The following is a 24,892-nucleotide window of genomic DNA, read 5'->3' on the forward strand; positions in this document are numbered from 1 at the left end:
CCCTAGCCTGCGACAGTACATAAAACCCACAAAAGAATCTCACAAAAAGTTTATAAAATTATTCAATGCTGTGGTTTGACTTTTATGTGGTAATTATCTAAAGTAATAGCCATAAATTTTACTCACCAAAATATTCTGAAAATTTCTCAGCATTCAACGTTGCACTCATCAATATTACTTTCAGGTCAGGCCTATAGTTGAGGAGATCTTTAACGACAGTCATTAACACATCTGACTGGAGATTTCTCTCATGGATTTCATCAAGCACGATATGACTAACACTGGACAAATGCCTAAAGCAAAAGTGTGGCCAAGTAGTAATCATTCCATAAATAGTGACGTCTAATTTAATAATTATATCTTTTGATAAGATTTAATTAAATGTCCTGAATTGAAATACACTCACGGGTCTGACTGGAGCCACTGAAGAATGATTCCTGTTGTACAGTATAAGATAGAACCCTGTTTCCTTGGTAAACGGCTGTGAATAAAAGACACAAGTTAATAATTCCTGGTTTTCTTTACTAAAATATTACTAACTACCATAAACTTTTAAAGAAAAACTTTAATTTAAAAAGTGCTTATAGTTTTAATAACTATATTCATACTTAACTTTAATTATAGAAATTCCTATTATACGATAGGGTAATAAGAAATACTACATTCAACTTCATTGTATATTATTTTTGTTTTCATGACTCAATGTTAATTATTTCTTTGTAATAGCACAAGTCACATTCAGAAAATGACCCATTACTTAGGGCCTAAACTTCTGTACAGTGAATGGAAAGTCAGTTTATTTTAAAAGTAAATGGAATCTTGACTCCAAAAGAAAAACTAAAGAAATACAATTAAGTAGGACAGGGGGTTAAAGATATCAAAATCAATGTAAGTTTATCAGGGGCTGGGTAGTAATACCAAAATATGTATAGAACATGGACTCCCTTCAGGGGGAGTGATAATCTATTAGTGTATATCCAGGAAATAAGTTGTTTTTCTAATCATTCTATACTATAAAAGACATTAAAATGGCAATCCAAATCTAAATTTGGGTTAAAAAAATGACTTTGTGGGTTGTTGGCCTCCCCTGCTTCAGTTACTTTAAATGTTAATTCTAATAGTAATAATTAGCATTATAATGCAGAAAGTATCTTTTGAATCTCCAGCTTCAAATTTTTCACTAAAATCTACCTGTAAACAATATGTGTACATTCTTTACCTCTGGAGACGGATTTGGTACCCAGTACTATTGCCGCTGCCACAAGATTCTGCCCTTTCTGCAGCCACTCTTTCTGCAACCTTCAATGGAAACAAAATATGGTTACAAAGCAAACAGAATTTTACTATAAATATCCTAAACATCCAGGAAAATAAGTGATTGTTGAAAACTATTCATCAGATTTTCAGAACTTAAAAAAAAAGAGATTAAAATCTGAGGTATCCTTAGGAGCTGCAGACTACTTGATTATGTTGTAAAAGTTATGGCTGCCAAAGGTGAGCTTCGGAGGGATGAAATTATTATAATCATTACTGATTCGTGTAACTAAAAGTAACCAAAAGTCATCTTCTGACAGAACAGTGATGAATTAGGTTAGAAAATGACACAATTTTTAAAACATAATATGTCAGAAGTAAAATTTCCCATTCAATATATTCTGTATACATTATTATTCCCTTTACTGCTTACACTGTTCATTTAAAAAGAACAGATCTTGGAGGGAAAAAAAAGGTATTATCAAGACTACTGCAGAAGAAGACAAGATGGCGATGGAGTAGGCGGACATACCAACTCCCACCTCCCAGAACCAAAGTGGATTACAAACTAATTTTAAGAACCATCATCTGGAAAAACAAATTTTCAACTAAACTAAGAGGACTCTTCAACCCAGGAACACTGAAGAAGGCACACTGAGACTGGTAGGAAAAGCAGAAACGTGAAGAGGGCTGCCCAGCTCCCTGGAGTGAATGGCAGCCGGGAGAGACTCACGCGGCGGGAAGTGAGTTTAGCAAAGAGGGGAGGGTCCTGAGCCCCAGGAATGAAGCTCCAGCCTGCAGCCCCAGAGCCTAGAAGAGGTGTATGGACAGTATTTAGCTGGAAACAAGACAGGATCCTGTTTGTGAGAAAGAGACTGATTTCTCAGACCCAGGATTCTTCTTGAAGGGACCGTGCAGAAAACCTCTCTCACAACCACTCACCCAGGGCTCCAGGGGACAAGGAGAGAGGAAAGGACCGGAATAGCAGGAAGAGAGTGTAATCTAGGAGGCACAGGGAGAAACATTTTGAGAGATAGCCACCCTAACCTCTGGGATGAGTCACTCCCCAAATCTGAGTGAATATTTCCCCTGGAAACAGCAATAACAGCAAAGGGAAGCAGGACACCAGCCAAACAAGCTCTCCTGCGGCACTCAGAACAGAGTTGCTTAGAAGGAGGGAGCTTTCGGGACTACAGTAGTGAGTCTCAGGGTCTGAGCTGCAGCGCCCCCACCCAAAAGGCTAAGTGCTTGCCTGAGGGCAGGCGGTGGCAGGACACAGAAGCGCAGTTCCGTCAGCAAGGGCAGAAGCTGGCTGGCCACCACTGAGGCCCAGTTGTGAGCTCAGTCTTGCCCAGCTGGGGAGTAGGGGAGGAGGGGATGTGCAAAAGTGGTCAAGCCCAGCTGCGGGCTGCCTGAAATCCAGCCTGCAGAAGGGGGGGCGCGGGAACCCCAGAAGGGGTGGAGACCTGCCCTTGATCAAGGGTGCAGGAGAATAGCCTTGCCCTGCCAGCAAACTGAGGCTTGTAGTATGACTTGCGAACTGGCTCCTCCCACGGGGGTGGAGTCAAAAACCCAGAACAGGCAGAGTCCCACTACCCAGCGTGGGCAAGCAGTCTCGCCAGCCCTGTAGAGCCAAGGCTTGCAGCTGTCCCATGAGCGGGCTCCTCCTGCAAGGGCGGGGTGAAAGTCTGGAATCAGGCAGAGACCCGCAGCGGAGCAAATGTGCTCACTCCTGCCCTCATGGCCGAGCATAATGCCACCCACGGGGGCGGGGCAAAGGCCAAGGCCACCGAGGCTTGTACACCCGAGCGCGTGATCACAGCCACTCCCGTGAAAGAGAGGCAGAAACCACAGTAACAGCCCCAGTGGACAGGCACGAGCAACGCCCAGACCCGAATGCCCTAGGCAGCATCAGCAGAGGGGTGACAAGCCTGCAGAAAGACCACACCTAGGAAACACAGAGGCCACACCCAGTAGACTCCAGTGGCCAAAACCTTCTTTTACACAGACAAAAAAAGAAGGCAGAGAAATGCAACACGAATGAAGAGAAATCCCCAGAAAAGGACTTGAATGAGTCAAATATAACCAAATTACCAGATGCAGAGTTTAAAATAACGATTGTTAGGATGCTCAGAGATATTAGAACAATAGATGGTCATTACCAACACCTAAATAAAGAGATAGCAAATATAAAAAAGGACATTGAAGTAATAAAAAAGAATCAGCAGAAACAACAAATACAATACCAGAAATGAAGAACTCAATGGAAGGAATTAAAAGCAGGATAGATGAAGCTGAGAATCAAATCAGCGAGTTAGAGGACAAAATAAATAAAGGCACGAAAGCAGAGCAGAAAAAAGAAAAGAGACTCAAAAAGTCTAAGGAAACTCTAAGAGAGTTCTGTGACAACATGAAGAGAAATAACATCCGCATCATAGGAGTTCCTGAAGGAGAATAGAAAGAACAAGGGATAAAGACTTTGTTCAAACATATTACAGCTGAAAATTTCCCTCAATTAAGGGAGGAAAACATCTCACAAGTTCAAGCACAGAGAACTCCATTAAAGAGAAACCCAAAGAAACCTACACCAAGACACATCATAATTAAAAAACCAAAGCTAAATGATAGAGAAAATATTAAAAGCTGCTATAGAAAAAAAGACTATTATCTACAAAGGAGCCCCCATAAGGATGACTTCCGTCTTCACAACAGAAACATTAGAGGCCAGAAGGGAATGGCAAGAAATATTCAAAGTAATGCAGAACAAGAGCCTACAACCAAGACTACTTTATCAAGCAAGACCATCGTTTAAAATTGAAGGTGAAATAAAAAGCTTTCCAGACAAAAAAAGCTCAAGGAATTCACTACAACTAAACCAAGGCTGCAAGAAATGCTAAGGGGCATGTTGTAAACAGATCAAAGGAGAAAAAGAATATAGCAAAAGAGGAATATAGTTTTAAAGAATAAAATGGCAATAAACAACTACATATCAATAATAACCTTAAATGAAATGGATTAAATAATCCAATCAAAAGACATAGGATAGCTGCGTGGATAAGAGAACAGGACCCATACATATGGTGTCTACAAGAGACACCCTTAAAACAAAAGATGCACATAGACTGAAGATAAATGAATGGAAAAAAATATTTCATGCAAATGGAAATGAAAGAAAAGCTGGGGTACAATACTTATATCAGACAAAATGGACTTTAAAACAAAGACTATAGTAAGAGATAAGAAGGTCACTAAATAATGATAAAAGGAGCAATCCAACTGGAACATATAACCGTTATAAATATCCACGCACCTAAATATATAAAGCAGACTTTGATGGATTTAAAGGGTGAGATCAACAGCAATACTATAATAGTTGGGGATTTCAGTACCCCACTAACATCACTAAATAGATCCTCAAGAAAGAAAATTAACAAAGAAAGAGCAGACTTAAAGGACATAATAGATCAACTCGATTTAACAGATATCTTCAGAACCTTTCACCCTAAAGCAGCAGAATATACATTCTTTTCAAGTGCTCATGGTACAGTCCCTAGGATAGACCACACGTTAGGGCACAAAGCAGACTGAACAAATTTAAAATGACTGAAATCATATCGAGCACTTTCTCTGATTACAATACATGAAACTAGAAATCAACCACAACAGAAAAACTGAAAAATACTCAAACACTTGGAAACTAAATAGCATGTTATTAAATAACGAATGGGTTAACAATGAGATCAAAGAAGAAATGAAAAAATTCCTAGAAACGAACGATAACAAGCATACATCAACTCAAAATTTATGGAGCACAGCAAAAGCAGCCCTGAGAGGGAAGTTCATAGCATTATAGGCATACCTCAAGAAGCTAGAAAAAGCTCAAATAAACAACTTGACCCTGCATCTATAAGAACTAGAAAAAGAACAGCAAGTAAAGCCCAGAGCTAGTAGAAGGAAGGAAATAATAAAGATCAGAGCAGAAATAAATGAAACAGAGGCTAAAAAACAATACAGAGGATCAATGAAACCAGGAGCTGGTTCTTTAAAAAGGTAAAGGTAAACAAGATCGATGAATCTTTAACCAGACTCACCAAAAAAAAAAAGAGAGAGAACTCAAATAAATAAAATTAGAATTGAAAGTGGAGAAATAACAACTGACACAACAGAAATACAAAATATTGCAAGAAAATACTATGAAGAACTGTCCGCCAAAAAACTAGACAACCTAGATGAAATGGACAAATTCTTTGAAACATATATCCTCCAAAAATTAATCTGGAAGAATCAGAAAACCTAAACAGACCAATTACAACAAATGAGACTGAAACAGTTATCAAAAAACTCCCCAAAAAAGAAAAGTCCTGGGCCTGATGGCTTCACAAGTGAATTCTACCAAATATTCAAAGAACTAACTCCTACCCTTCTCAAGCTATTTCAAAAAATTCAAGAGGAAGGAAGACTTCCAAACTCCTTTGATGAGGCGCGTATAATTCTGATTCCAGAACCAGGCAAAGACAACACAAAGAAAGAAAATTGTAGGCCAATATCTCTGATGAATTTAGATGCTAAAATCCTCAACAAAATATTAGCAAACCGGATCCAGCAATATATGAAAAAAATCATACACCATGATCAAGTGGGATTTATTCTTGGGAGGCAAGGCTGGTACAATATTCGCAAATCAATCAATGTGATTCATCACATAAACAAAAGGAAGGAGAAAAACCACATGATAATATCAATAGAAAAGCATTTGATAAAATCCAGCACCCATTCATGATCAAAACTCTCAGCAAAGTGGGAATACAGGGAACATACCTCAATTTTTGCCTCAATGGGCAAAAATTAAAAGCAATCCCCGTAAGATCAGAAACAAGGCAGGGTTGCCCCCTTTCACCACTCTTATTCAGCACAGTTCTGGAAGTCCTAGACACAGCAATCAGACAAGAAAAAGAAATAAAAGGCATCCAAACTGGAAAAGAAGAAGTAAAACTATCATTATTTGCAGATGATATGATATTATATATAGAAAACCCTAAAGTCTCAGTCAAAAAACAACTTGACCTGATAAATTCAGCAAGGTGGCAGGATATAAAATTAATACTGAGAAATCAGAGACATTTTTATACACTAACAATGAACTGTCAGAAAGAGAAATTAAGGAAGCAATCCCCTTTACCATTGCAACCCCAAAAATAAAGTACCTAGGAATAAATTTAACAAGGGAGATTAAAGACTTGTACTCAAAAAATTATAAGATATAAAACATTGATAAAAGAAATCAGGGAAGATACAAACAAGTGGAAGCATATACTGTGCTCATGGTTAGGAAGAATAAACATCATTAAAATGTCTATATTACCCAAAGCAATTTATAAATTCAATGCAATACCGATTAAAATACCAATCACTTACTTCAAAGATATAGAACACATATTCCAAAAATTTATATGGAACCAAAAGAGAACACGAATAGCCTCAGCAATCTTGAAAAGGAAGAATAAAGTGGGAGGTATCACACTTCTGGATATCAAGTTATACTCTAAGGCCATTGTACTCAAAACAGCCTGGTACTGGCATAAGAACAGGCATATAGATCAATGGAACAGAACAGAGAACCCAGAAATAAACCCACAGCACTATGGACAACTGATATTTGACAATGGAGGTAAGAGCATTCATTGGAGTAAAGACAGCCTCTTCAACAAATGATGTTGGGAAAATTGGACAGCTACCTACAAAAAAATGAAACCAGACCACCAACTTACACCATTCACAAAAATAAACTCAAAATGGATAAATGACTTAAATGTAAGCCGTAAAACCATAAGCATCTTAGAAGAAAACATAAGCAGTAAGCTCTCTGACATCTCTCGCAGCAGTATATTTGCCGATTTATCTCCACGGGCAAGTAAAATAAAAGGATAAACAAATGGGACTACATCAAACTAAAAAGCTTCTGCACAGCTAAAGACAACAAGAACAGAATAAAAAGACAAACTACACAATGGAAGAATATACTTGACAATACATCTGATAAGGGGTTAATAACCAAAATTTATAGAGAACTTGTAAAACTCAATACCAGGAAGAGAAACAATCCAATCAAAAAATGGGCGAAAGAAATGAATAGACACTTCTCCAAAGAGGATAAATAGATGGCCAATAGGCATTAAAAAAATGCTCAACATCACTAATTAGAGAAATGCAAATTAAAACCACAATGAGATATCACCTCACACCTGTCAGAATGATGCTCATCAACAAAACAACACAGAGTAAGTGCTGACGAGGATATGGAGAAAAGGGAACCCTCCTGCACTGCTGGTGGGAATGCAGACTGGTACAGCCACTGTGGAAAACAGTATGGAGATTCCTCAAGAAATTAAAAATTGAACTGCCTTTTGACCCAGCTATCCCACTATTAGGAATATACCCTAAGAACACCATAGCACTGTTGAAAATAAGAAATGCACCCCCATGTTCATGGCAGCATTGTTCACAATAGCGAAGATCTGGAAACAGCCCAAGTGTCTGTCAGTGGACGAGTGGATTAAAAAGCTTTGGTACATATACACTATGGAATACTACTCAGCCTTAGGAAATGATGACATCGGATCATTTACAATAACATAGATGGACCTTGATAACATTATACAGAGTGAAATAAGTAAATTAGAAAAAACTAAGAACTAAATGAATCCATACATAGGTGGGACATAAAAATGAGACTCAGAGACATGGACAAGAGTGTGGGTGTTATGGGGGGGAGGAGAGGGAGGAGGTTGGGGGAGGGGAGGGGCACAAAGAAAACCAGTTAGAAGGTGACAGAAGACAACTGGACTTTGGGTGATGGGAATGCAGCATAAGCAAATGTCAAAAAAACCTAGAGATGTTTTCTCTGAACATATGTACCCTGATTTATCAATGTCACCCCATCAAAATTAATAAAAAAAAATACTGCAAAGGAAAATGAAGAAGTGGGAGATTTTTAAAAGTGAGAGCAAACTTACTGAAATGGCACTAATCCTTCTTGGCTGCGTGCAAACTATCCTGCATGCAGATCCTTTCCTTCTTTCGATGTAATTATCCAAAATGAACTGAGTAACTTGAGTGGTTTTTCCACAACCAGTTTCACCACTTATTACTGTTACCTGATGATTATCGATCATATTTATCAATTCCTAGTTCAAAAGGAAAAACAAGTGAAGATCACGTTAAGTCTGAAAAGACAGTTATCAATATTCTATCAAATTGAAGGTAATTGCTTCTAACAAACATGAATACTTTTTAAATTTTGTTATGTGCAGTGCTGGCATTTTGGATATCGGATCTACGAGTTTTCAAGAGCTAAAAAGCACAAAATTATTTAAAAAAAAACACACACATACACAAAAAAAGCCAAGGCACCATGGAAGAAAACCACACTAAGTTAAGTATAGAAAAGTAACAACTATTAAGTTCCATGCATAAGAATTAACATTAAAAAGAATGCTGACAGTGAGGCTACTGTGTGCAAGGCAAATCCTGATACCTAAACAACTACTAAAGACATTAAGATTTATATCATACTCCATAAAATAGGACTTTGTCTTCAGGACAAATTTTGAATACTGTCTTAAAGAACATGGAAGAATATTTAAAATTATTTCCTTTCAAATAATTAAAATAAAGTTACCAAAAAACTTTTGTGGAAATTCTATAGTTTTTAAATTCTAAATTCTTCAATTATTGGCACAAATATGAGCAAACTTCAGGAAAATCGTTTCATGCACATATTTTCTTTTTGTTTTCAACAATGCAAAAGAATAAAATGAATTTCCAAGAATATCCTTTAGAGAAAGTTTCATTAATTTGTATTTCTTAACAGAGTGCTTTGTAAAATATTTTCAGTATTTTGCAAAACAAATTAAATAGTGCATAATCATTTTACCTTTTGCATTCCAAATGAAGGCAGCTTTTCCCTGAAATGCTGAAATTAAAAAAAATTATAAATTTTCACCAAAAACAGAAATGAAATTATAATCCTGGTAATTAGAAAATACTGATAAATATGCCAGAAAAAAATATTTTTATTACCTCACAGCTTATGTGAAGTATCAAGTCGTAAAAAAGAATTTTATTAAAAAAATACTAATTAACTTCCCTATGTTTCTTTTACCATTTTTTCTACTTGTTTTATATATATTCATCTTGGATTTGATTTCTACATCACATTTTTTTCTCACTCACAGATACACACTGTTAACTAGTTAGTGCATTAGGTATTGAACATATTCTAAATTATTCCTGGGGACTTGACTTTGAGTATTAAAAAAGCTTAAAACAATAACTTCAGTAAAAAAATCTGGTCCTGCCATTTAAGAACTGTGATCTCAAATCAAATCTGGGAGTCTCACAGGTTTTTATCTTAGGGCTGCCACAGATCTGAATGAAAAGCCTTTATATAAAAAACAAGTAGCAGTCTCTGACATATAAGCTAATCAACAAGTCTTTGGTGAATTACAAGTAGAATACTAAAAAGAGAATAATTAATTCTTTCTTGTAACTTCTACATGATTAATTTCTTTCTTGTTTTGAAAACTTTTACGGTAACCCATACCAATAACTTACATAAAAATGACATACATAAAGAAGCAGCACTATGGTTTACACTGAACTAGGTTTATCATATAACATAAAAAAAAAGAACTTCAGGCCCTGGCCAGTTGGCTCAGTGGAAAAGCGTCGGCCTGGCGTACAGGAGTCCTGGGTTCGATTCCTGGCCAGGGCACACAGGAGAGGCGCCCATCTGCTTCTCCACCCCTCCCCCTCTCCTTCCTCTCTCTCTCTTCCCCTCCCGCAGCTGAGGCTCCATTGGAGCAAAGATGGCCCGGGCGCTGAGGATGGCTCTGTGGCCTCTGCCTCAGGTGCTAGAATGGCTCTGGATGCAACAGAGCGACGCCCCAGAGGGGCAGAGCATCACCCCCTGGTGGGCATGCCGGGTGGATCCCGGTCAGGCGCATGCGGGAGTCTGTCTGACTGCCTCCCCGTTTCCAGTTTTGGAAAAATGCAAAAAAAAAAAGAACTTCAGTGGTATAAAATAACAAATCACAGCTTTAACAAACCCTCTTTTAGAAAAGTAAAGAAATATGCAAAATTAGAAGATTATCCTAAGTAATCTTGTATATTACTGCCATGCTTGTTTTTGTTTTTTAATTTCTTGAAACATCATTGTTAATTTTTTGCCCACCTGATTTGTCAAGATAGTGACTGTGCAGAAGCCCCCTAATATTTTTATTAGGTTCAGGTGTACAACATAATGATTCGCCATCTGTATATATTATGAAATGATCACCAAAATAAGTCTTGTTAATACCTGTCACTACATAGTTATAAATTTCTTCTTGTGATGAGAACTTTTAAGACTTACTCTCTCACAGCCACGTTCAAATACACAACACAGCTTTATTACAGACCATGCTGTACATACACATCATGCTTGCCATGGGCAGGTATTCGTACCAGTGCCATAAAATTGAGTCAGTGTGGTGACTGGAATTCTAGTGCTTTGAGATAAGTCACCATACTTGTCTTAAAATTTTTTTTATTATACTTTTTAAATTATTTAAAAACCATTTAATGACTTCTAAAAATATTAACATCCCACATAGTTATATGCAACTGTCTTAATATGTAAGTATATACAAGCTATCCCATTAAACTAGCACTAATTACTTTTTGTACATGCAAATGCTGCTGAAGGGATAGGTACAAAGCAAGATTCTTCCCCAAGGTAGACAAAAAATTAGAAATTATTTCCTAATTTCCAGCTGGAACCCTGAGATGGGATAATGCGATAATAAGCTCTCTGAGGACAAGGAATGTCTTATCAGCCTTTGGGAAACACAATACAATGACAGGCATCTAGCAAGTGGAAAACTAATGTTTATTAAATAAATCATAAAATAAAACATGGCATATTACCAGAAAGGATTAAAGAGTTGAACTCTTAAACACATCTGAATTTTCTACCTCATTCTGTTACTAGCTATGCAACCTTAGGTCATTTAACCTAGCCCTCTTTTTCCTCATCTTTAACAGACATGTATAATCTCATACAGAGTTGCTGGGAAGTTTAAATGAGGTAATTAATACATGTAAAGAGTTTTTACAACAGTAACTGCATGATAGAAGACCACCACCTGTTTTTATTTCTCACAGTTTTTCTAACTTTCTCTAAACTACCTCAATTACTAGTAACAATATGTGAGTTCTGTTCTCCATACAAAGTAAACAGAGATAGCACCTTACTCTTCTTGCTCCTAAGGCAATAAAAGAAACTGCTCTCAGCCACATTCTGAATTAATTCATCTTGAAATCTTCTCTATCCTTATATTTTCACTCGACATCAAAAAGCTATACAATTTGGCCCCTGGACAACTTCAGTTCATCTGTTCTAATCAGGATATCTAATCTTAATCAACAACAGTCAATGTTGTTTTCTTTAATACAGGAGATGTGATATTTTGCCTTTCCTTAAAACAGTAGTATTTGCATATTAAAGATACGGCCCTCAGAATTTTCACCTTAAAAAAAAGCACACACACATGTGGACGTTTTATTATATCTATCTCTAGAACATCCACAAAGCATACAGTTTTATGCTTTAACACAGGGGTCCCCAAACTATGGCCCGCGGGCCACATGCGGCCCCCTGAGGCCATGTATCCGGCCCCCACCGCACTTCCGGAAGGGGCACCTCTTTCATTGATGGTCAATGAGAGGAGCATAGTTCCCATTGAAATACTGGTCAGTTTATTGATTTAAATTTACTTGTTCTTTATTTTAAATATTGTATTTGTTCCTGTTTTGTTTTTTTTACTTTAAAATAAGATACGTGCAGTGTGCACAGGGATTTGTTCATAGTTTTTTTTATAGTCCGGCCCTCCAACGGTCTGAGGGACAGTGAACTGGCCCCCTGTGTAAAAAGTTTGGGGACCCCTGCTTTAACAGAAGTCACCTTAAACTATCTTTCCTAGCAAGGAAAGAAAACAAGAAAAAAAAATTTCGGACAATTTCAGTTCCAGTCACACTCCTGTCTTTATAATATTGAACATAAACACATCATGACTTTTCAGAGATTTAATGTTATCACCTGTAAAAGGCAGGCACTGGATTAAATGGTCTAGAAGAAACTTTAGAATTCTATTCACCTGACATCATCTCCCTGAACTGGTCTAGAAAAGTTTCATTTGCATTACCATCTTCAAATATTTATCCTCACCACTGTAGGTTATATGTAATTTTATTCCTGTTGCTTTTCTCTACTTTAAAAGGGAGAAAAATTCCCAGAGGAAGGCCTGTTGAGGAATCTCACTGATCTATATACCATGCAACTACCTCTAACCATAAATACATTTTTATCAAGTTTGAGGAGACAAGTAAAGAGTTTTTCCACATCTTGCATTCCCATTACCTGCATTTCAATATATCGAAGATCAGTCTTTTTCTTTTGTAAATCTTCCAATAACTGTTGATCTAAAATTGTATCTGGTTCATTTTCTTGCAAGAGGTACTCAGAATCTCGGTCAATATATTTGTCCCTAATTCTAAATTTCCTCTTCTCTTGATTTATCACTTTTTTTTGGTGATCCTCAAATTTCTTCTCTGAATTTGGTTTGTTCTCAGCAGGAGCTTCAGTACCATATCTATTTTGACAAAATAAAAAAATGGTAATAAAGGTCTAAATAACCAATCAAGTCCTAAAACAAAATAATACATTGTTTATTTCAAGTATCACCAAAATCAAAAGCTTCCATTCTTTTCTCTTAGTAGAGAAATTATGAAAACACTTAAGATTCTTAAAATGAATTAAAAATTTTCCTCCCTATTAATAGAAGTACAATTATTCCTTGTGGTAATTAAAATTTAAAAATTCCACATGTCATTCTCCACCGCAATGACTTAGCATTCTTTAAATAGGCTTTGATTTATTTTATGACTTCATTTCTGCCTGCCACCCTTTCTAAGCTATAAATGGGATGCTACATTATAGTCTCAGAAAAACTACTAATTTTCTCTAAATGATGCAGTTTGTTTGATATTTTTAAAACAGAACAATTTGACTTATTGCAGATCTTCCCTGCAGGAGAACTTTGGAAGTATGTAGATGATGGGTAGAAAGAAAAATAAATAACTTAATAAATCTCATATGCAGATAAGACTATTCCTATCACTAACTTTTCTTATAAGAATGAATATGCCGGCTATCTTTTTTTTTTTTTACCTTTTATCAAATCTGTTCCATCTGCATTAAAAAAAAATATTACTTCAAGGCTAAATGTCACTTATTAATGAAAAGATGTTATTTCTATCATGTTTTTCTAGCCATTGCTATGAAAGAAGTGTCATTCTTTGCCCACTTTTTAAAAGACTACCTTTTGTCTTACCTGTGATCTTCAGGAGCAAACCAGGATATTTGTGCTTCCGAATCTTTCTCATTCTTAGCTTGGACAGAATGTAGTAGCTGCACAATTTGCTCTTCTCGATGTTCATCCATGTGTACCACAGCTCTCTATTTTGTGCAAAGAAGAAGCATCCTCATCAACATGAGAAGGCATATACAAAATTATCTCATAAAAATATACAGGCAAATACATGTTCAAAAACATACTGAAGAACGTTAGAGCCACTCCACACTTCTCCTCATGCCCAATTCCAATACCTAGACCTAAGTTATATTAAAATGGGAAAAAAAAGTATATTCATGTTCCTTCCTAAAACTTTGGTTCCCTTTCCTCCTACTCTCATATTTTATGATTTTGTTACTTATTTAAAATTTTTAGATATCCATAATTAAAGTTAATGAAACTCAATACTGCTTTAAAAATTTAGATCAAAACTAGAAATACTATTTTGGTTGCAACAATCATATTAAGGGCATTTTAAAGCTTACACTAAAAAGAGAAATAAATTGGGAAGAAGTCTAAGCTCAGAGAAAATAAATGATCAGTGTTCATGAAAATGATGATCCAATATAACAAATGATGCAGTTTTCTCATAGAGTAAGGATTATTCACACACACACACCCCAAATAAAATATACTGCTCACAAAAATTAGGGGATATTTCAAAGTGAATATGAAGCGATAAAATATCCTCTAATTTTTGTGAACAGTATATTATTTTATTGAGCGAATACATGAAAGATACCAGTTACACTGTACAGTTTAGAAAAAGAACTTTTAAAAACTGTTCTCTTTTATAACTGCAAATTAAAATCAGTTGAATTATAAATAAACCCATTAGTTGAAGGAGTGGTTAGATTTCTGTTAGTGTGCAGACAAGAAAGATGGCCAGGATATTAAATGAAAAAGCGAGTTGCAGAAAATGTACAGTAGGATCTTGTTTTTGTACTACTTTAATTTATTCACTTCATATTCTACACTTTTTGCAATATTTCTTCTAGATATTTTTGGGACATGGCAGATGCTCCACAGAAATCTGTCAAAAAAACAGATAAAGGGTGAATCTATCTTTTACAATGAGCACACATGACATTTATGTTAAAGCCATTATTCTCTTTAAGGAAATAAATATATGCACAGAAAGAATACAATGAGATCTTTGGGGAATTCCAGAAGACTTTTGCTGATAACTTATTAAAGAGTCAACTAAAAGCATAATTATGCTGATATAATTTAAAAAGTTCCATACTATAAAACTATGGTTAATAAAAAAGCCTTAGAAAATTGCAAAATGCAGCCTAACCTAGTTATTGACTTAAGCCCAAAATTTTGTCTGTTTTTCTTAACTGTGCTGAACAGAAATCATTGTAAAATAGTTTAGATATTGGACTAAACTAGTATCTTTTCTTGTATAAGGTATGTCTTCTCCACTAAGACTGGAAGCTTGCACCTAGTTTGTCTTGGATTTTGACCTATGCACATTTATCTTTGCTAATTTCAATCTATAATAATTTGCTATGAAAACAAAACAAAACAAAAAAGAACTGTCACTGTGAACTTACCAACTTTTCAGTTTTGTGATTCCTCCTAGTGAATCACAGAACCTGAGAGTGGTCTTGGCCACCTCCAACACAGAGGATCAGAACACTTTTGCACTATTCTTTAATGACTTTGGCCTATATTAACATTAACCATATTTCCCCATATAAGATGCAACCTTTTCCGAAATATTTGGGGTCTAAAAACTGGGTGCGTCTTATAGTGTTTGTAGATTTTTTTAACTTGAATTTATCGCTTTTTTATGCTGCTTGTCTTTGCGCTTATTGTTTCACACTTGTTACCGGTAAATTACGGTAGGTTACATTTTGCCAAGTTCTGCCCAGCAACGGCTCAGAAAAGATTTTCCTACAGTGCTGAATTCAAGTTAAAAGTGATCCAGTTTGCAAAAGTGAATGGAAATCATGCTGCTGTGTCGGGAGCCGATCAACAACTGCTGGCTGACAAGGTCACAGCAGAGAAGATCCACAACTGCTGGCTGACAAGTTCACAGCAGGATAAGACCCACAACTGCTGGCTGACAAGGTCACAGCAGAAGATCAAAAACTGCTGATTGACAAAGTCACAGCAGAGAAGACCAACGGCTGCTGGTTGACAAAGTCACCGCAGTGAAGACCAATGGCTGCGGGTTGACAAAGTCATCGCAAAGGAAAGGCACGATACTTCCCCCTTTGACTTTTTGAATTAATCTGGCCTTATATCCCCCCGTTTCTGGGTGTGTGCTATCATTTATGGCACAGGGATAATAGTACCGTGCTTTCCCTGTAGATTCGTAGTAATTTCTTTGGAAATGAGACAGAAGGTGTAAGTTCCACAGAAAAACCTGTAAGCCCCTTGAACTGGGCTCATAGACATAAGAGGCTGCCTATGATATCCCTCGTAAATGGTTAAGTTTGTAGGAGAATTTCTTCTTATTAATCATGTTAGAAAGAATAGATTGTGACTTATGAATAGGTAGGAAACAGTAACTATACACAGAGCACCTTTCAGCCTTCACTTAATTCATCACTTTTCCTCCCTAGCTCTTTCATGTGGTAGAGTAGAGAAACTTTCCTTTCTTCTTGCATACCTGACCTACAGGTGGTGGAACACTCTGAGAAGAATAAAGTTAGAACTTAACTAGTGTATGACTATAGTAAATAAATAAAATTTGACTAGACAATAGAACCTTAGGTAAGGTGTAGTGGAGTGGCCTGTTGCGTAGCCTTGGATAGGAGCACAGCCGGCAAGTAAAGAACGTTTTGTTAAGAGACTTGTTTTGTGACTGAAGGCAGTTGCTGGGCTTTTTCTCAGTAAAACATTCTCATGAGATTTTTGTATTTTCCAAGAATAAGGAGAGGAATGTGGTGGGATCCATAGCAGCAATAGCAATTAATGCCTTCTGATATTGTGTTGTTACTAAGCTATCTTGCAGGTGCACTCTATGTATCTTTAAGCAAAAGTTACTCTTGATGCTATGCCAGTTTCTTAATAAGCAAGCCTTTTGAAGTCTTGTGAGAAAAATTAGGACACTGCATGAACTCAAGGCCATTTGCCTGAGCAAGCGGTGGTCCTTTGCTAGTCCTTGATGATTTCGTCTGTTAATCTCTTAATCTCTCTCTCTCTGCGCCCTTGACTCACAACAGTAGAGTTATTAATTAGTACTAATCTTTTAGAAGTTTGTACCAATATTATTATTGCTATTGTATAACTGTACTTTGAATGACTTACCACCTGATTCATAGCTTATAGATATGAATTAACTGTTATCTGGAAATATGTAACCATAGTGAAACAAAATACCATGTGATTGTAACTTAGTGTGTGTGCATAAAAAGAAAGCTAGACCAGCATTTGGTAGAGATGCCTGGCAGTAAATGCTAACGAGAGAATAAAGAGAAAGAAAAGAATTCGGCTCTCTCACTCGATTCGTGCCGACGCCGTCTCTTCCTGTGGGACCCCTGGATTCCCCCCGGGGCTGGACGCCGGCACTGCTGAACATAAGTGTGGCCCTCCTCCAACTGAGAAATCAATCCGAGACCGGCTACAGGAAGAAGAAACCCTATTGTAACACCACGGCAGAAGAAGGCCAGGAGAGGCAAGTCAGCAAAATGGCCTGATTTAGAGAGGGAATTGAAGATATGGATTGAAGAGTAAAGGGCAATTGGAATTCCTGTGTCCACAAGATGGTTCAGCATGAGGCAAGAAGAATTACTGATGAAAAAGAAGTTACTGATTTCAAAGGAGGACACAATTGGTGCTTCAGGTTCATGAAACAGAATGGACTAAGCTTGAGTACACGCAGCAGACTTGCCCAAAAGATGCCTGAAAGCTATGAGCAGAAGGTCCTTGAATTTCATTTGTTTCAGTGTCGGAAGACACATCAGTTTGAGTTGGGGCAGAATGCAAATATGGACAAAGTCCCCCTTCATTTTGATGTCCCAATAACAGAACTGTTGATAAGAAGGGGGTGAAAACTGTAACTGTGAAGACAAGTGGACATGAAAAGAGCCATTATACAGCTGTTCTAGCTTGTTGTGCTGATGAAACCAAGGTGCCTCCTATGCTGATTTTCAAACACAAAACAATGCCAAAAGACATTCCTTGAGGAGTGATTGCCCACGTTCATGACAAGAGCTGGATGGAACAGGGTGGGATGAAGATCTGGTTTCAGAAAGTTTGGAGAAGGAGACTAGGTGGGCTCTTACACAAACCTGCCCTATTGGTGCTTGATCAGTTCAGGGCACGCATAACAAAAAACATAAAGAAGGCCCTGGCCAGTTGGCTCAGCGGTAGAGCATTGGCCTGGCATGCGGGGGACCCGGGTTCAATTCCCGGCCAGGGCACATAGGAGAAGCGCCCATTTGCTTCTCCACCTCTCCCCTCCTTCCTCTCTGTCTCTCTCTTCCCCTCCCACAGCCAAGGCTCCATTGGAGCAAAGATGGCCCGGGCGCTGGCTCCTTGGCCTCTGCCCCAGGCGCTAGAGTGGCTCTGGTCAAGGCAGAGTGACGCCCCAGAGGGGCAGAGCATCGCCCCCTGGTGGGCAGAGCTCGCCCCTGGTGGGCGTGCTGGGTAGATCCCGGTTGGGAGCATGTGGGAGTCTGTCTGACTGTCTCTCCCCGTTTCCAGCTTCAGAAAAATACAAAAACCAAAAACAAAAAAACCCACAAAGAAGATTGCTGCAGAGCAGAAAACAAAACTTGCCGTCATACCTGGAGTCTTGACATCCCAGCTCCAACCACTTGATGTCAGCTTTAACAAACCCTTCAAAGCTGCCATGAGAGATGAATGGAACCAATGGATGAAGTCTTCTGGGGACAATCTGACACCCGCAGGAAGGTGAATAAACCAACTATAGGAGAAGTTTGTACCTGGGTGAAAAGATCCTGGGATAATATCAAGATTGAGATTGTTGTCAAGTCATATAAGAAGTGTGGCATTTCAAATGCCATAGATGGAATTGAGGATGAGGCAATATATGAAGACAGTGATTCGTCATCAGACACAGATGAGGACAAGCTAATGGTTGGGAGTTTTGACAGTGATGAGTTGTTTGAATTTTATGAATAAAACTTGAGTTCAATAACTTTATGTAATCCCTTTTTTTTTCAAATTTCAGGCCCCAAAATTAAGGTGCATCTTATACATGGGGATTACAATGCTACTCCATATACCTTTCCAATGAATTTTTATTAGTTTTTCTTCAAAGTTATTTTTGAGACTTTATTTTATAATTAAAGTTATATTTATTTTTTAAGTGAGAGGAGGGGTGATAGAGAGACAGACTCCTGCATGTGCCCTGTTCAGGCTCTACCTGGCAAATCCTGTCTGAGGCTGATGCTCAAATCAATGGAGCTATCCTCAGCAGCTGGGGCCAATGTTTGAACCAATCAAGCCACTGGCTACAGGAGAGGAAGAGAGAGAGAGAGGGAAAAGGGGGAGTGGAAGAGGAGCAGATGGTCTCTTCTCCTGTGTGCCCTGACTGGGGATCAAACCAGGGACGTCCACAAGCCAGGCTGATGCTATCCACTGTGCAAACCAGCCAGCGCCAAAAGAAATGTAAAAATCTGTAGTATTCTTAATTAAAGACTCCTCTGGGAAGGAAGCCCCACGACATAAAATCTTTCTCAAATAAAGGTTCCTTAATTTTTATACCCTTTCCAACAACCTCAAGGGCTCAAAGCCATTGTTTCTTTCAGTCACTTTCAAAATGGCAAAGAGATTACCAAAAGAGCAATTTCTTTCCAGCAAAAACTCATTCAGACTAAAGCATTTCTTAAGCCAACTAGAACTTCACATTTTGAAGCTTTAACCTCTACTAGCAGAAGAAAGGTTCACCTCCTCACCTTATTACAAGTTTAAGATATCCACAAAAAGGTATGATGATTGAAAGATGAAATAGCCCCTGAAAACACATAATTTATACTTTTTAGTTAAAATACAATTTACATTTTTTATAAATTAATTTTAATGAGGATCTCCAAACAATAAAAGTGCAGAGACTATATGGCAATGGAGAATTGTAAGCTACCTCCCTTCTAACCTTCCAGAGCCATCATTTTCCACTTCATCTCACTCCATCTGGAAAATCTCACACACATTTTATGTTCACAACTATTTAATTTGAATTGATGTTTTTATTATCCTCCCCCAGGACATCCTCAAATATTCTTTCTGCTTCTAGTTATAGAATTCCTGGCAAAGGAGACCATCATATTGTCTGTGTCCACCTTACCAGATTCTAATTAGCTGCAACTACAGGGGCTATTTCAAAACGAGTATGAAGCAATAAAAAGCAAGCATTTGATTTTTTTTTTATTAAACAAGAACATCACAAAGGCAAATGACAAGTCAAAGAAGGTTGTTAAATTATGCAAATGAGATGCAAACTCAATGATCGTGATTGAGTAGCAAGTGACATATTGGTGGGGAGGAACAAAGCATGTGAAACTGGATGAAAGTGACACACACTGACTGTTTATATTCATTTTGAAATACCCCCTAATTTTTGTAAGCAGTGTATTTCAAATTTTCTCCATTCTGTGATACACCAATACCACCGCCTGTTCACCCTGACAATTTCACAGTAGTCATAAAGAAAATAAAAACCAAAGGAAAGTCCTCAACTACTTGCAATCCAACCTAAACTTCCCAGTATCAGAACCCATCATTTGTTCTTCTCCTTTCTATTAAAATGGAAGGAGTCCATTTATTTGTTTAAGGTTAATTTCTCCACCTAAACCCTGTAGCTCATTTTCTTCCACCTCCTCGGAGCTATCTCCTTCCACTGACATTTATCTTCCTTTCCTAAATCTCTTCCTCCTTAGCAGCCATTAGGCTGTTGATCAATATTCTGGTTTGCTTCTTCCTAGATATATGGTAGAATAGCATTTTCCTACACCTGTGTTAAGCATGGCCATGACTTATTGGCCAGAGAAGTGTAAACGGCAATCTCCAAGAATCAAGGGTAATTTACTGTGCTCCCTCCCGGATGCCACCAAAGCCAGCTATGCTCTAAATGGGTGGAGGCTCTGTAACCTTGTTTTCAAAATGAAAACTCTCAAATGAACTCCAATGTTCAAGTAATATGAGTGGAAAAACAAAGCTTTGTTGTGATAAGTCATTAGGATTTGGGCCCTGTTTATACAGCAGCATGATTCAGTCTGCTCTGATAGACGTTCCCTCTCCACCAACTCCACACCGGCAGTACATGCAGTGTCAAATTTCTTCACTTTTAGAAAAAGAAACCAAAAAAGTCCTTTCTTGAATTCTCCCATTTCTATCAGCTATTGCCCAATTTTTCTTCTTTCTCTTCATAGTGAAACTGCTTGAAAGCACTCTATTTCTTCATCTCTCCCTCACCAGCAATCCCACTGCAATCTGATTATTTCCACTCCGCAGAAAAGGTTATCAAGATTACTAATACTAATGACTTTGTTGCTAAATCCAATAGACATTCTGAGCTATGACTTTGCCTGATATCTGTACAGTGTTTGTCACTATTCATTCCTTTCTCTTTGTATACATACTGTTTTCTCCCTTAAACTAAACAAATACTCCTGGATTCCAAAACATCACCAATCTCCTTATTTTTCTGTCTGGCTGCTTCTTCCTAGATTCTTTTGCAAGCTTTTCTTCCTCAGACTGTCACTTAAATTTTCTTGTTCTACTCTATATAGCCTGAGTGATCTGCAGACCAGCAGCACTGATATCATCTGGGAACCTGTTAGAAAAGTAGGCTCTCTGACCCCAGCCCAGTGCTATTCTAACAAGATGCCAGGTGACTCCTACGCACAAGTTTGAGAAGTAATGGTCTACAGATTTCAGGCCTATGCCCCACTCCTCATTATCCAAGTACTATCCGTAAGCCCGCAAACTGATAAATGCTCAACTGAAGACTAGATTTCTAGGCATCAGATCAACACAGCCTTCTACCTCCTTGAAATCACTGCTTACATGCCCTATAACAGCAAACTCAGTGTCTTTAAGCTGATTCCATCCTTTTCCTCCATCATCTGTCCCTTACATAGTTATGTGTCATTTTCCCCTTCCCTCCAGATAAAAATCATGTTGAGTCTACCTCCTAAATTAATCTGTCCACTTCTCTCCATCTCCACTGCCGCTGTCCTAAATCCAGCTGTCATTTTTCACCTTAATCCCTCCAAGCACTCCTCTAACTGGTCTCCAATAATTTAAACACAAAGCCACTCATTTCTTTTCTTCCTTTCTTTCTTTTTATTGCTTAAAATGCTTTAATGGCTTGATGGAGTTCTTAGGGAAAATTCAATGAATTTTAAAGCCATGCTTATTTTTCTATCCTAGGGCTTTTAATATTGTTCTTTGTAAAATTAAAGGCTCATAGCCAATATTAATTTTTAAAAAAAGAGCAAAAAAGTACAAACAACAAAACCTAGAAAAATATAATTAAGTATTTTATGAATTTTTCTCAGATATTTATTTCTGTGTATTGGCTTGCAATTTAAAATATACTGCTTTTTGTGTGAAGTAGCCAAACAACTTTGAAAGCCACCGTCTGCCCTCATCTCACCACACTCACAACCATGCTCTTATTCTTTCAGTTCCTTGACCTTGTCCTTCCAGACCTTTATGTTGTGGCACATGCTGAAAATCCCAAACATATACACATTTTACTCTCTTTCAAGTTTCAGGTGAAGAGTTATATCCTCTTGAAAATCTTCCAGAATCATTCTGGTTTAAGTTAGATGACAGTCCACATTCTCCTTATGATAATACTTGAACATTGTATTCTAACTATCTATGGCCCCTACTACACCATAATCTCTATAGGGTAGGAACTATATTTATATTAACACAATGCCTAAGATACTATCTCAAACATACTAGATCCTCAATAAATATTTGTTGAAAGAACTTAAGAGTGCATCATTAGAATGCATTCACTTGGTAAACACAGAGATTTAAAAAGTAAAAGTAATGAAAATTCTAATTAGGAAGCACTCAAATATGGCTGAAAGTCGTCAAAGAGGTAGGATGAGCCAAATATTAAACAATACGCATATTTAGACTGAAAAACTGGAGAAAGATATTTGAGAGAGTAGAATGGTATGAGAATTGTTAAGAAAAAAGCAAAAATAACAGCATGTTTATGAAAGCCCTAATTACATCAGATTGAAGACTAGGCTCAAAAAGATAGGTACACAGAGGAAAACCTGTTATATTGGAGCCAGATGACCAAGATTCCTGGAAAACATGTTAGGATGCCACTAAAATATATTAGACTGAGACAGAAGTCACAGTCTAATCTCAAATTGTGACCTAGAAAAGGAGTTGAACTACATTTTGCCTTCAAAAGATCACTGTATGTGGCTCTAAAAAGGACTAGTGGAAGCTAGAAGACCCGTCAGGAGGCCAGAAACTGAAAAGAAAATAGTAGTTTGACCTATGGTAATTGCTGTGATTTGAATTGGGATATATTAAGAAGGCAGAACAGATAAATTGGCTGAAATGAGAAAAATCAGAGATAAATCCCATTTTGACCTTAGCTAGCCAATAAATGGTAGTGACATTTACTGAAATTGAAATTTGGGGAGAGGTTGGAAATCACGTTCCATTCATAATGATCCATTGTACACTTGGTTTCTGGTGGAAATAATGAACAATTATTCCTGATTTATTTAACTTTTCATCCCTTCAAGTCTTATTTTCCCAACTAGACTGTGACCATCATATTTCTTCAGATCATGTGTGAAACGGGTAAATAACCTGATAAAGAGTTCCTGGAACTTTACTGTGGGTTTGTGACTGCTTTAATACTAAAAACGAAAGCTGGACTATTCCTCTGAAGATGTACATTCAAAATAGTGCTTGGCAGCTTTTGTTTCCTGCAAACCTGTTATCTAATGTACAAGGTCGCTAGTTTAGAGCTCATCAGGCCAACATCTTGAAAAAAGTGACCACACTGATTCTAAGAGAAAGGCTGGCCAGAGATCCTATGGCAGTGATACCCCAGTACAGCTGATTTCGGTCGGAACTTGAAGTTAACATTTGTTTTGCCCACAGTTCTCGCGTCCTTAGGCAAAGCATACACTCGGCCCACAGAAATCCTAACTGCTTCTGGTCAGACGCGCAGGGCTAAGGCTAAGCCATAGAATGTCTTCTACACGGAGCTTCAGCACAACACCTTTGTGCTGCACGTGCACTTCACAAAGCATATCAGTTAAAAAGTACGTTAGGAAACAAAGCAAAGAAAAAGTCAGAGGTGGAGGGGGAGAAAAGAAAAGCTATCCTGTCTCCTGCCCTTGCACTATCGGCTCTCCGATTACCTCCTGCCTCTCGGCTTCCCTGTTCTTCTGGCCCTGTTTCTTCGCGTACCACAGGCCGATGTCGCGGCCCTTCAGGTGCCCAGGATGCCGGCCTCGGCCTCCGCGACCACCCCCTCCTCCGCCGCCGCCTCCGGAGCCTCGGCTCTCTCCCCGGACCCCTCCGGAGCCGCCGCCGGAGCTGCGGGGCCCGCTATCGCCGCGCCAGCTCTGATGGTAGTCAGAGCTCATTGTCCCAGCGATTACAACGCGTGGGAACCTGCAACCGACAGAAATGGCGACCCAGAACGGAAGCGGGTGCATGTTCACCTTTGCTTTGCTTCCGGGCGCGGGGCACGCGGGGTGGGCCCTGGAGTGGCACAGACAACCACTTCCGGTGACGTCACGGACCTGGGAGCAGTCTTATTCGTTCCCTCAGGGGCGCTCCTGTGTGTTTCTGGATCAAGAGCGTGGAGAAGGCTCACTGGTTTTCTTTCCCTACGCCCAAAATATGAGGAAGTGGGTTTTACTTTCTAATTCTTCGTGGGAAAATCCAGAGTTTGCATCCTGTTAGGCCCTGGATATTAAATATTGATTGACCCAATAAAAGAGCTTGTGGACCATGCATTCTCTCCTAAAAGTCCTTAAAGAAATGAATTTAGTTCATCATATATATATATATATATATATATATATATATATATATATATATATATATATATATTTTAATCCAAGTGCTACATCTTGGAAACAGCCTGCATCTATTTCAAATATTAAGTATAAAAATGTCCCTGTCTTTTTAAAAGGATTATCAATATTATCAATTTTAAGGTGACCAATCGTCCTCCTTTAGGGAGGACAGTCCTTCTTTTG

At 38.0% G+C, this 24,892-nt stretch overlaps 1 protein-coding gene across 1 annotated transcript in view; it reads right to left on the reverse strand.

Annotated features, from left to right (window-relative positions):
• The window catches only part of DHX36 (DEAH-box helicase 36), a 61,444-nt gene extending 37,086 nt beyond the window's left edge, over positions 1–24,358 (reverse strand). Inside the window, exons 1-8 of the mRNA XM_066369913.1 lie at positions 24,044–24,358; positions 13,686–13,810; positions 12,713–12,944; positions 9,188–9,226; positions 8,268–8,438; positions 1,220–1,299; positions 407–481; positions 127–293 (exon numbers count right to left, since the gene is read on the reverse strand). Coding sequence (XP_066226010.1) covers positions 127–293; positions 407–481; positions 1,220–1,299; positions 8,268–8,438; positions 9,188–9,226; positions 12,713–12,944; positions 13,686–13,810; positions 24,044–24,343 — 1,189 coding nt within the window. The 5' untranslated portion in view covers positions 24,344–24,358. The remainder of the gene's footprint in view (positions 1–126; positions 294–406; positions 482–1,219; positions 1,300–8,267; positions 8,439–9,187; positions 9,227–12,712; positions 12,945–13,685; positions 13,811–24,043) is intronic.
• Between the last annotated feature and the right edge of the window lie 534 nt (positions 24,359–24,892).

The sequence above is a fragment of the Saccopteryx leptura genome, chromosome 2, assembly GCF_036850995.1.
Source record: "Saccopteryx leptura isolate mSacLep1 chromosome 2, mSacLep1_pri_phased_curated, whole genome shotgun sequence".
NCBI lineage: Eukaryota > Metazoa > Chordata > Mammalia > Chiroptera > Emballonuridae > Saccopteryx > Saccopteryx leptura.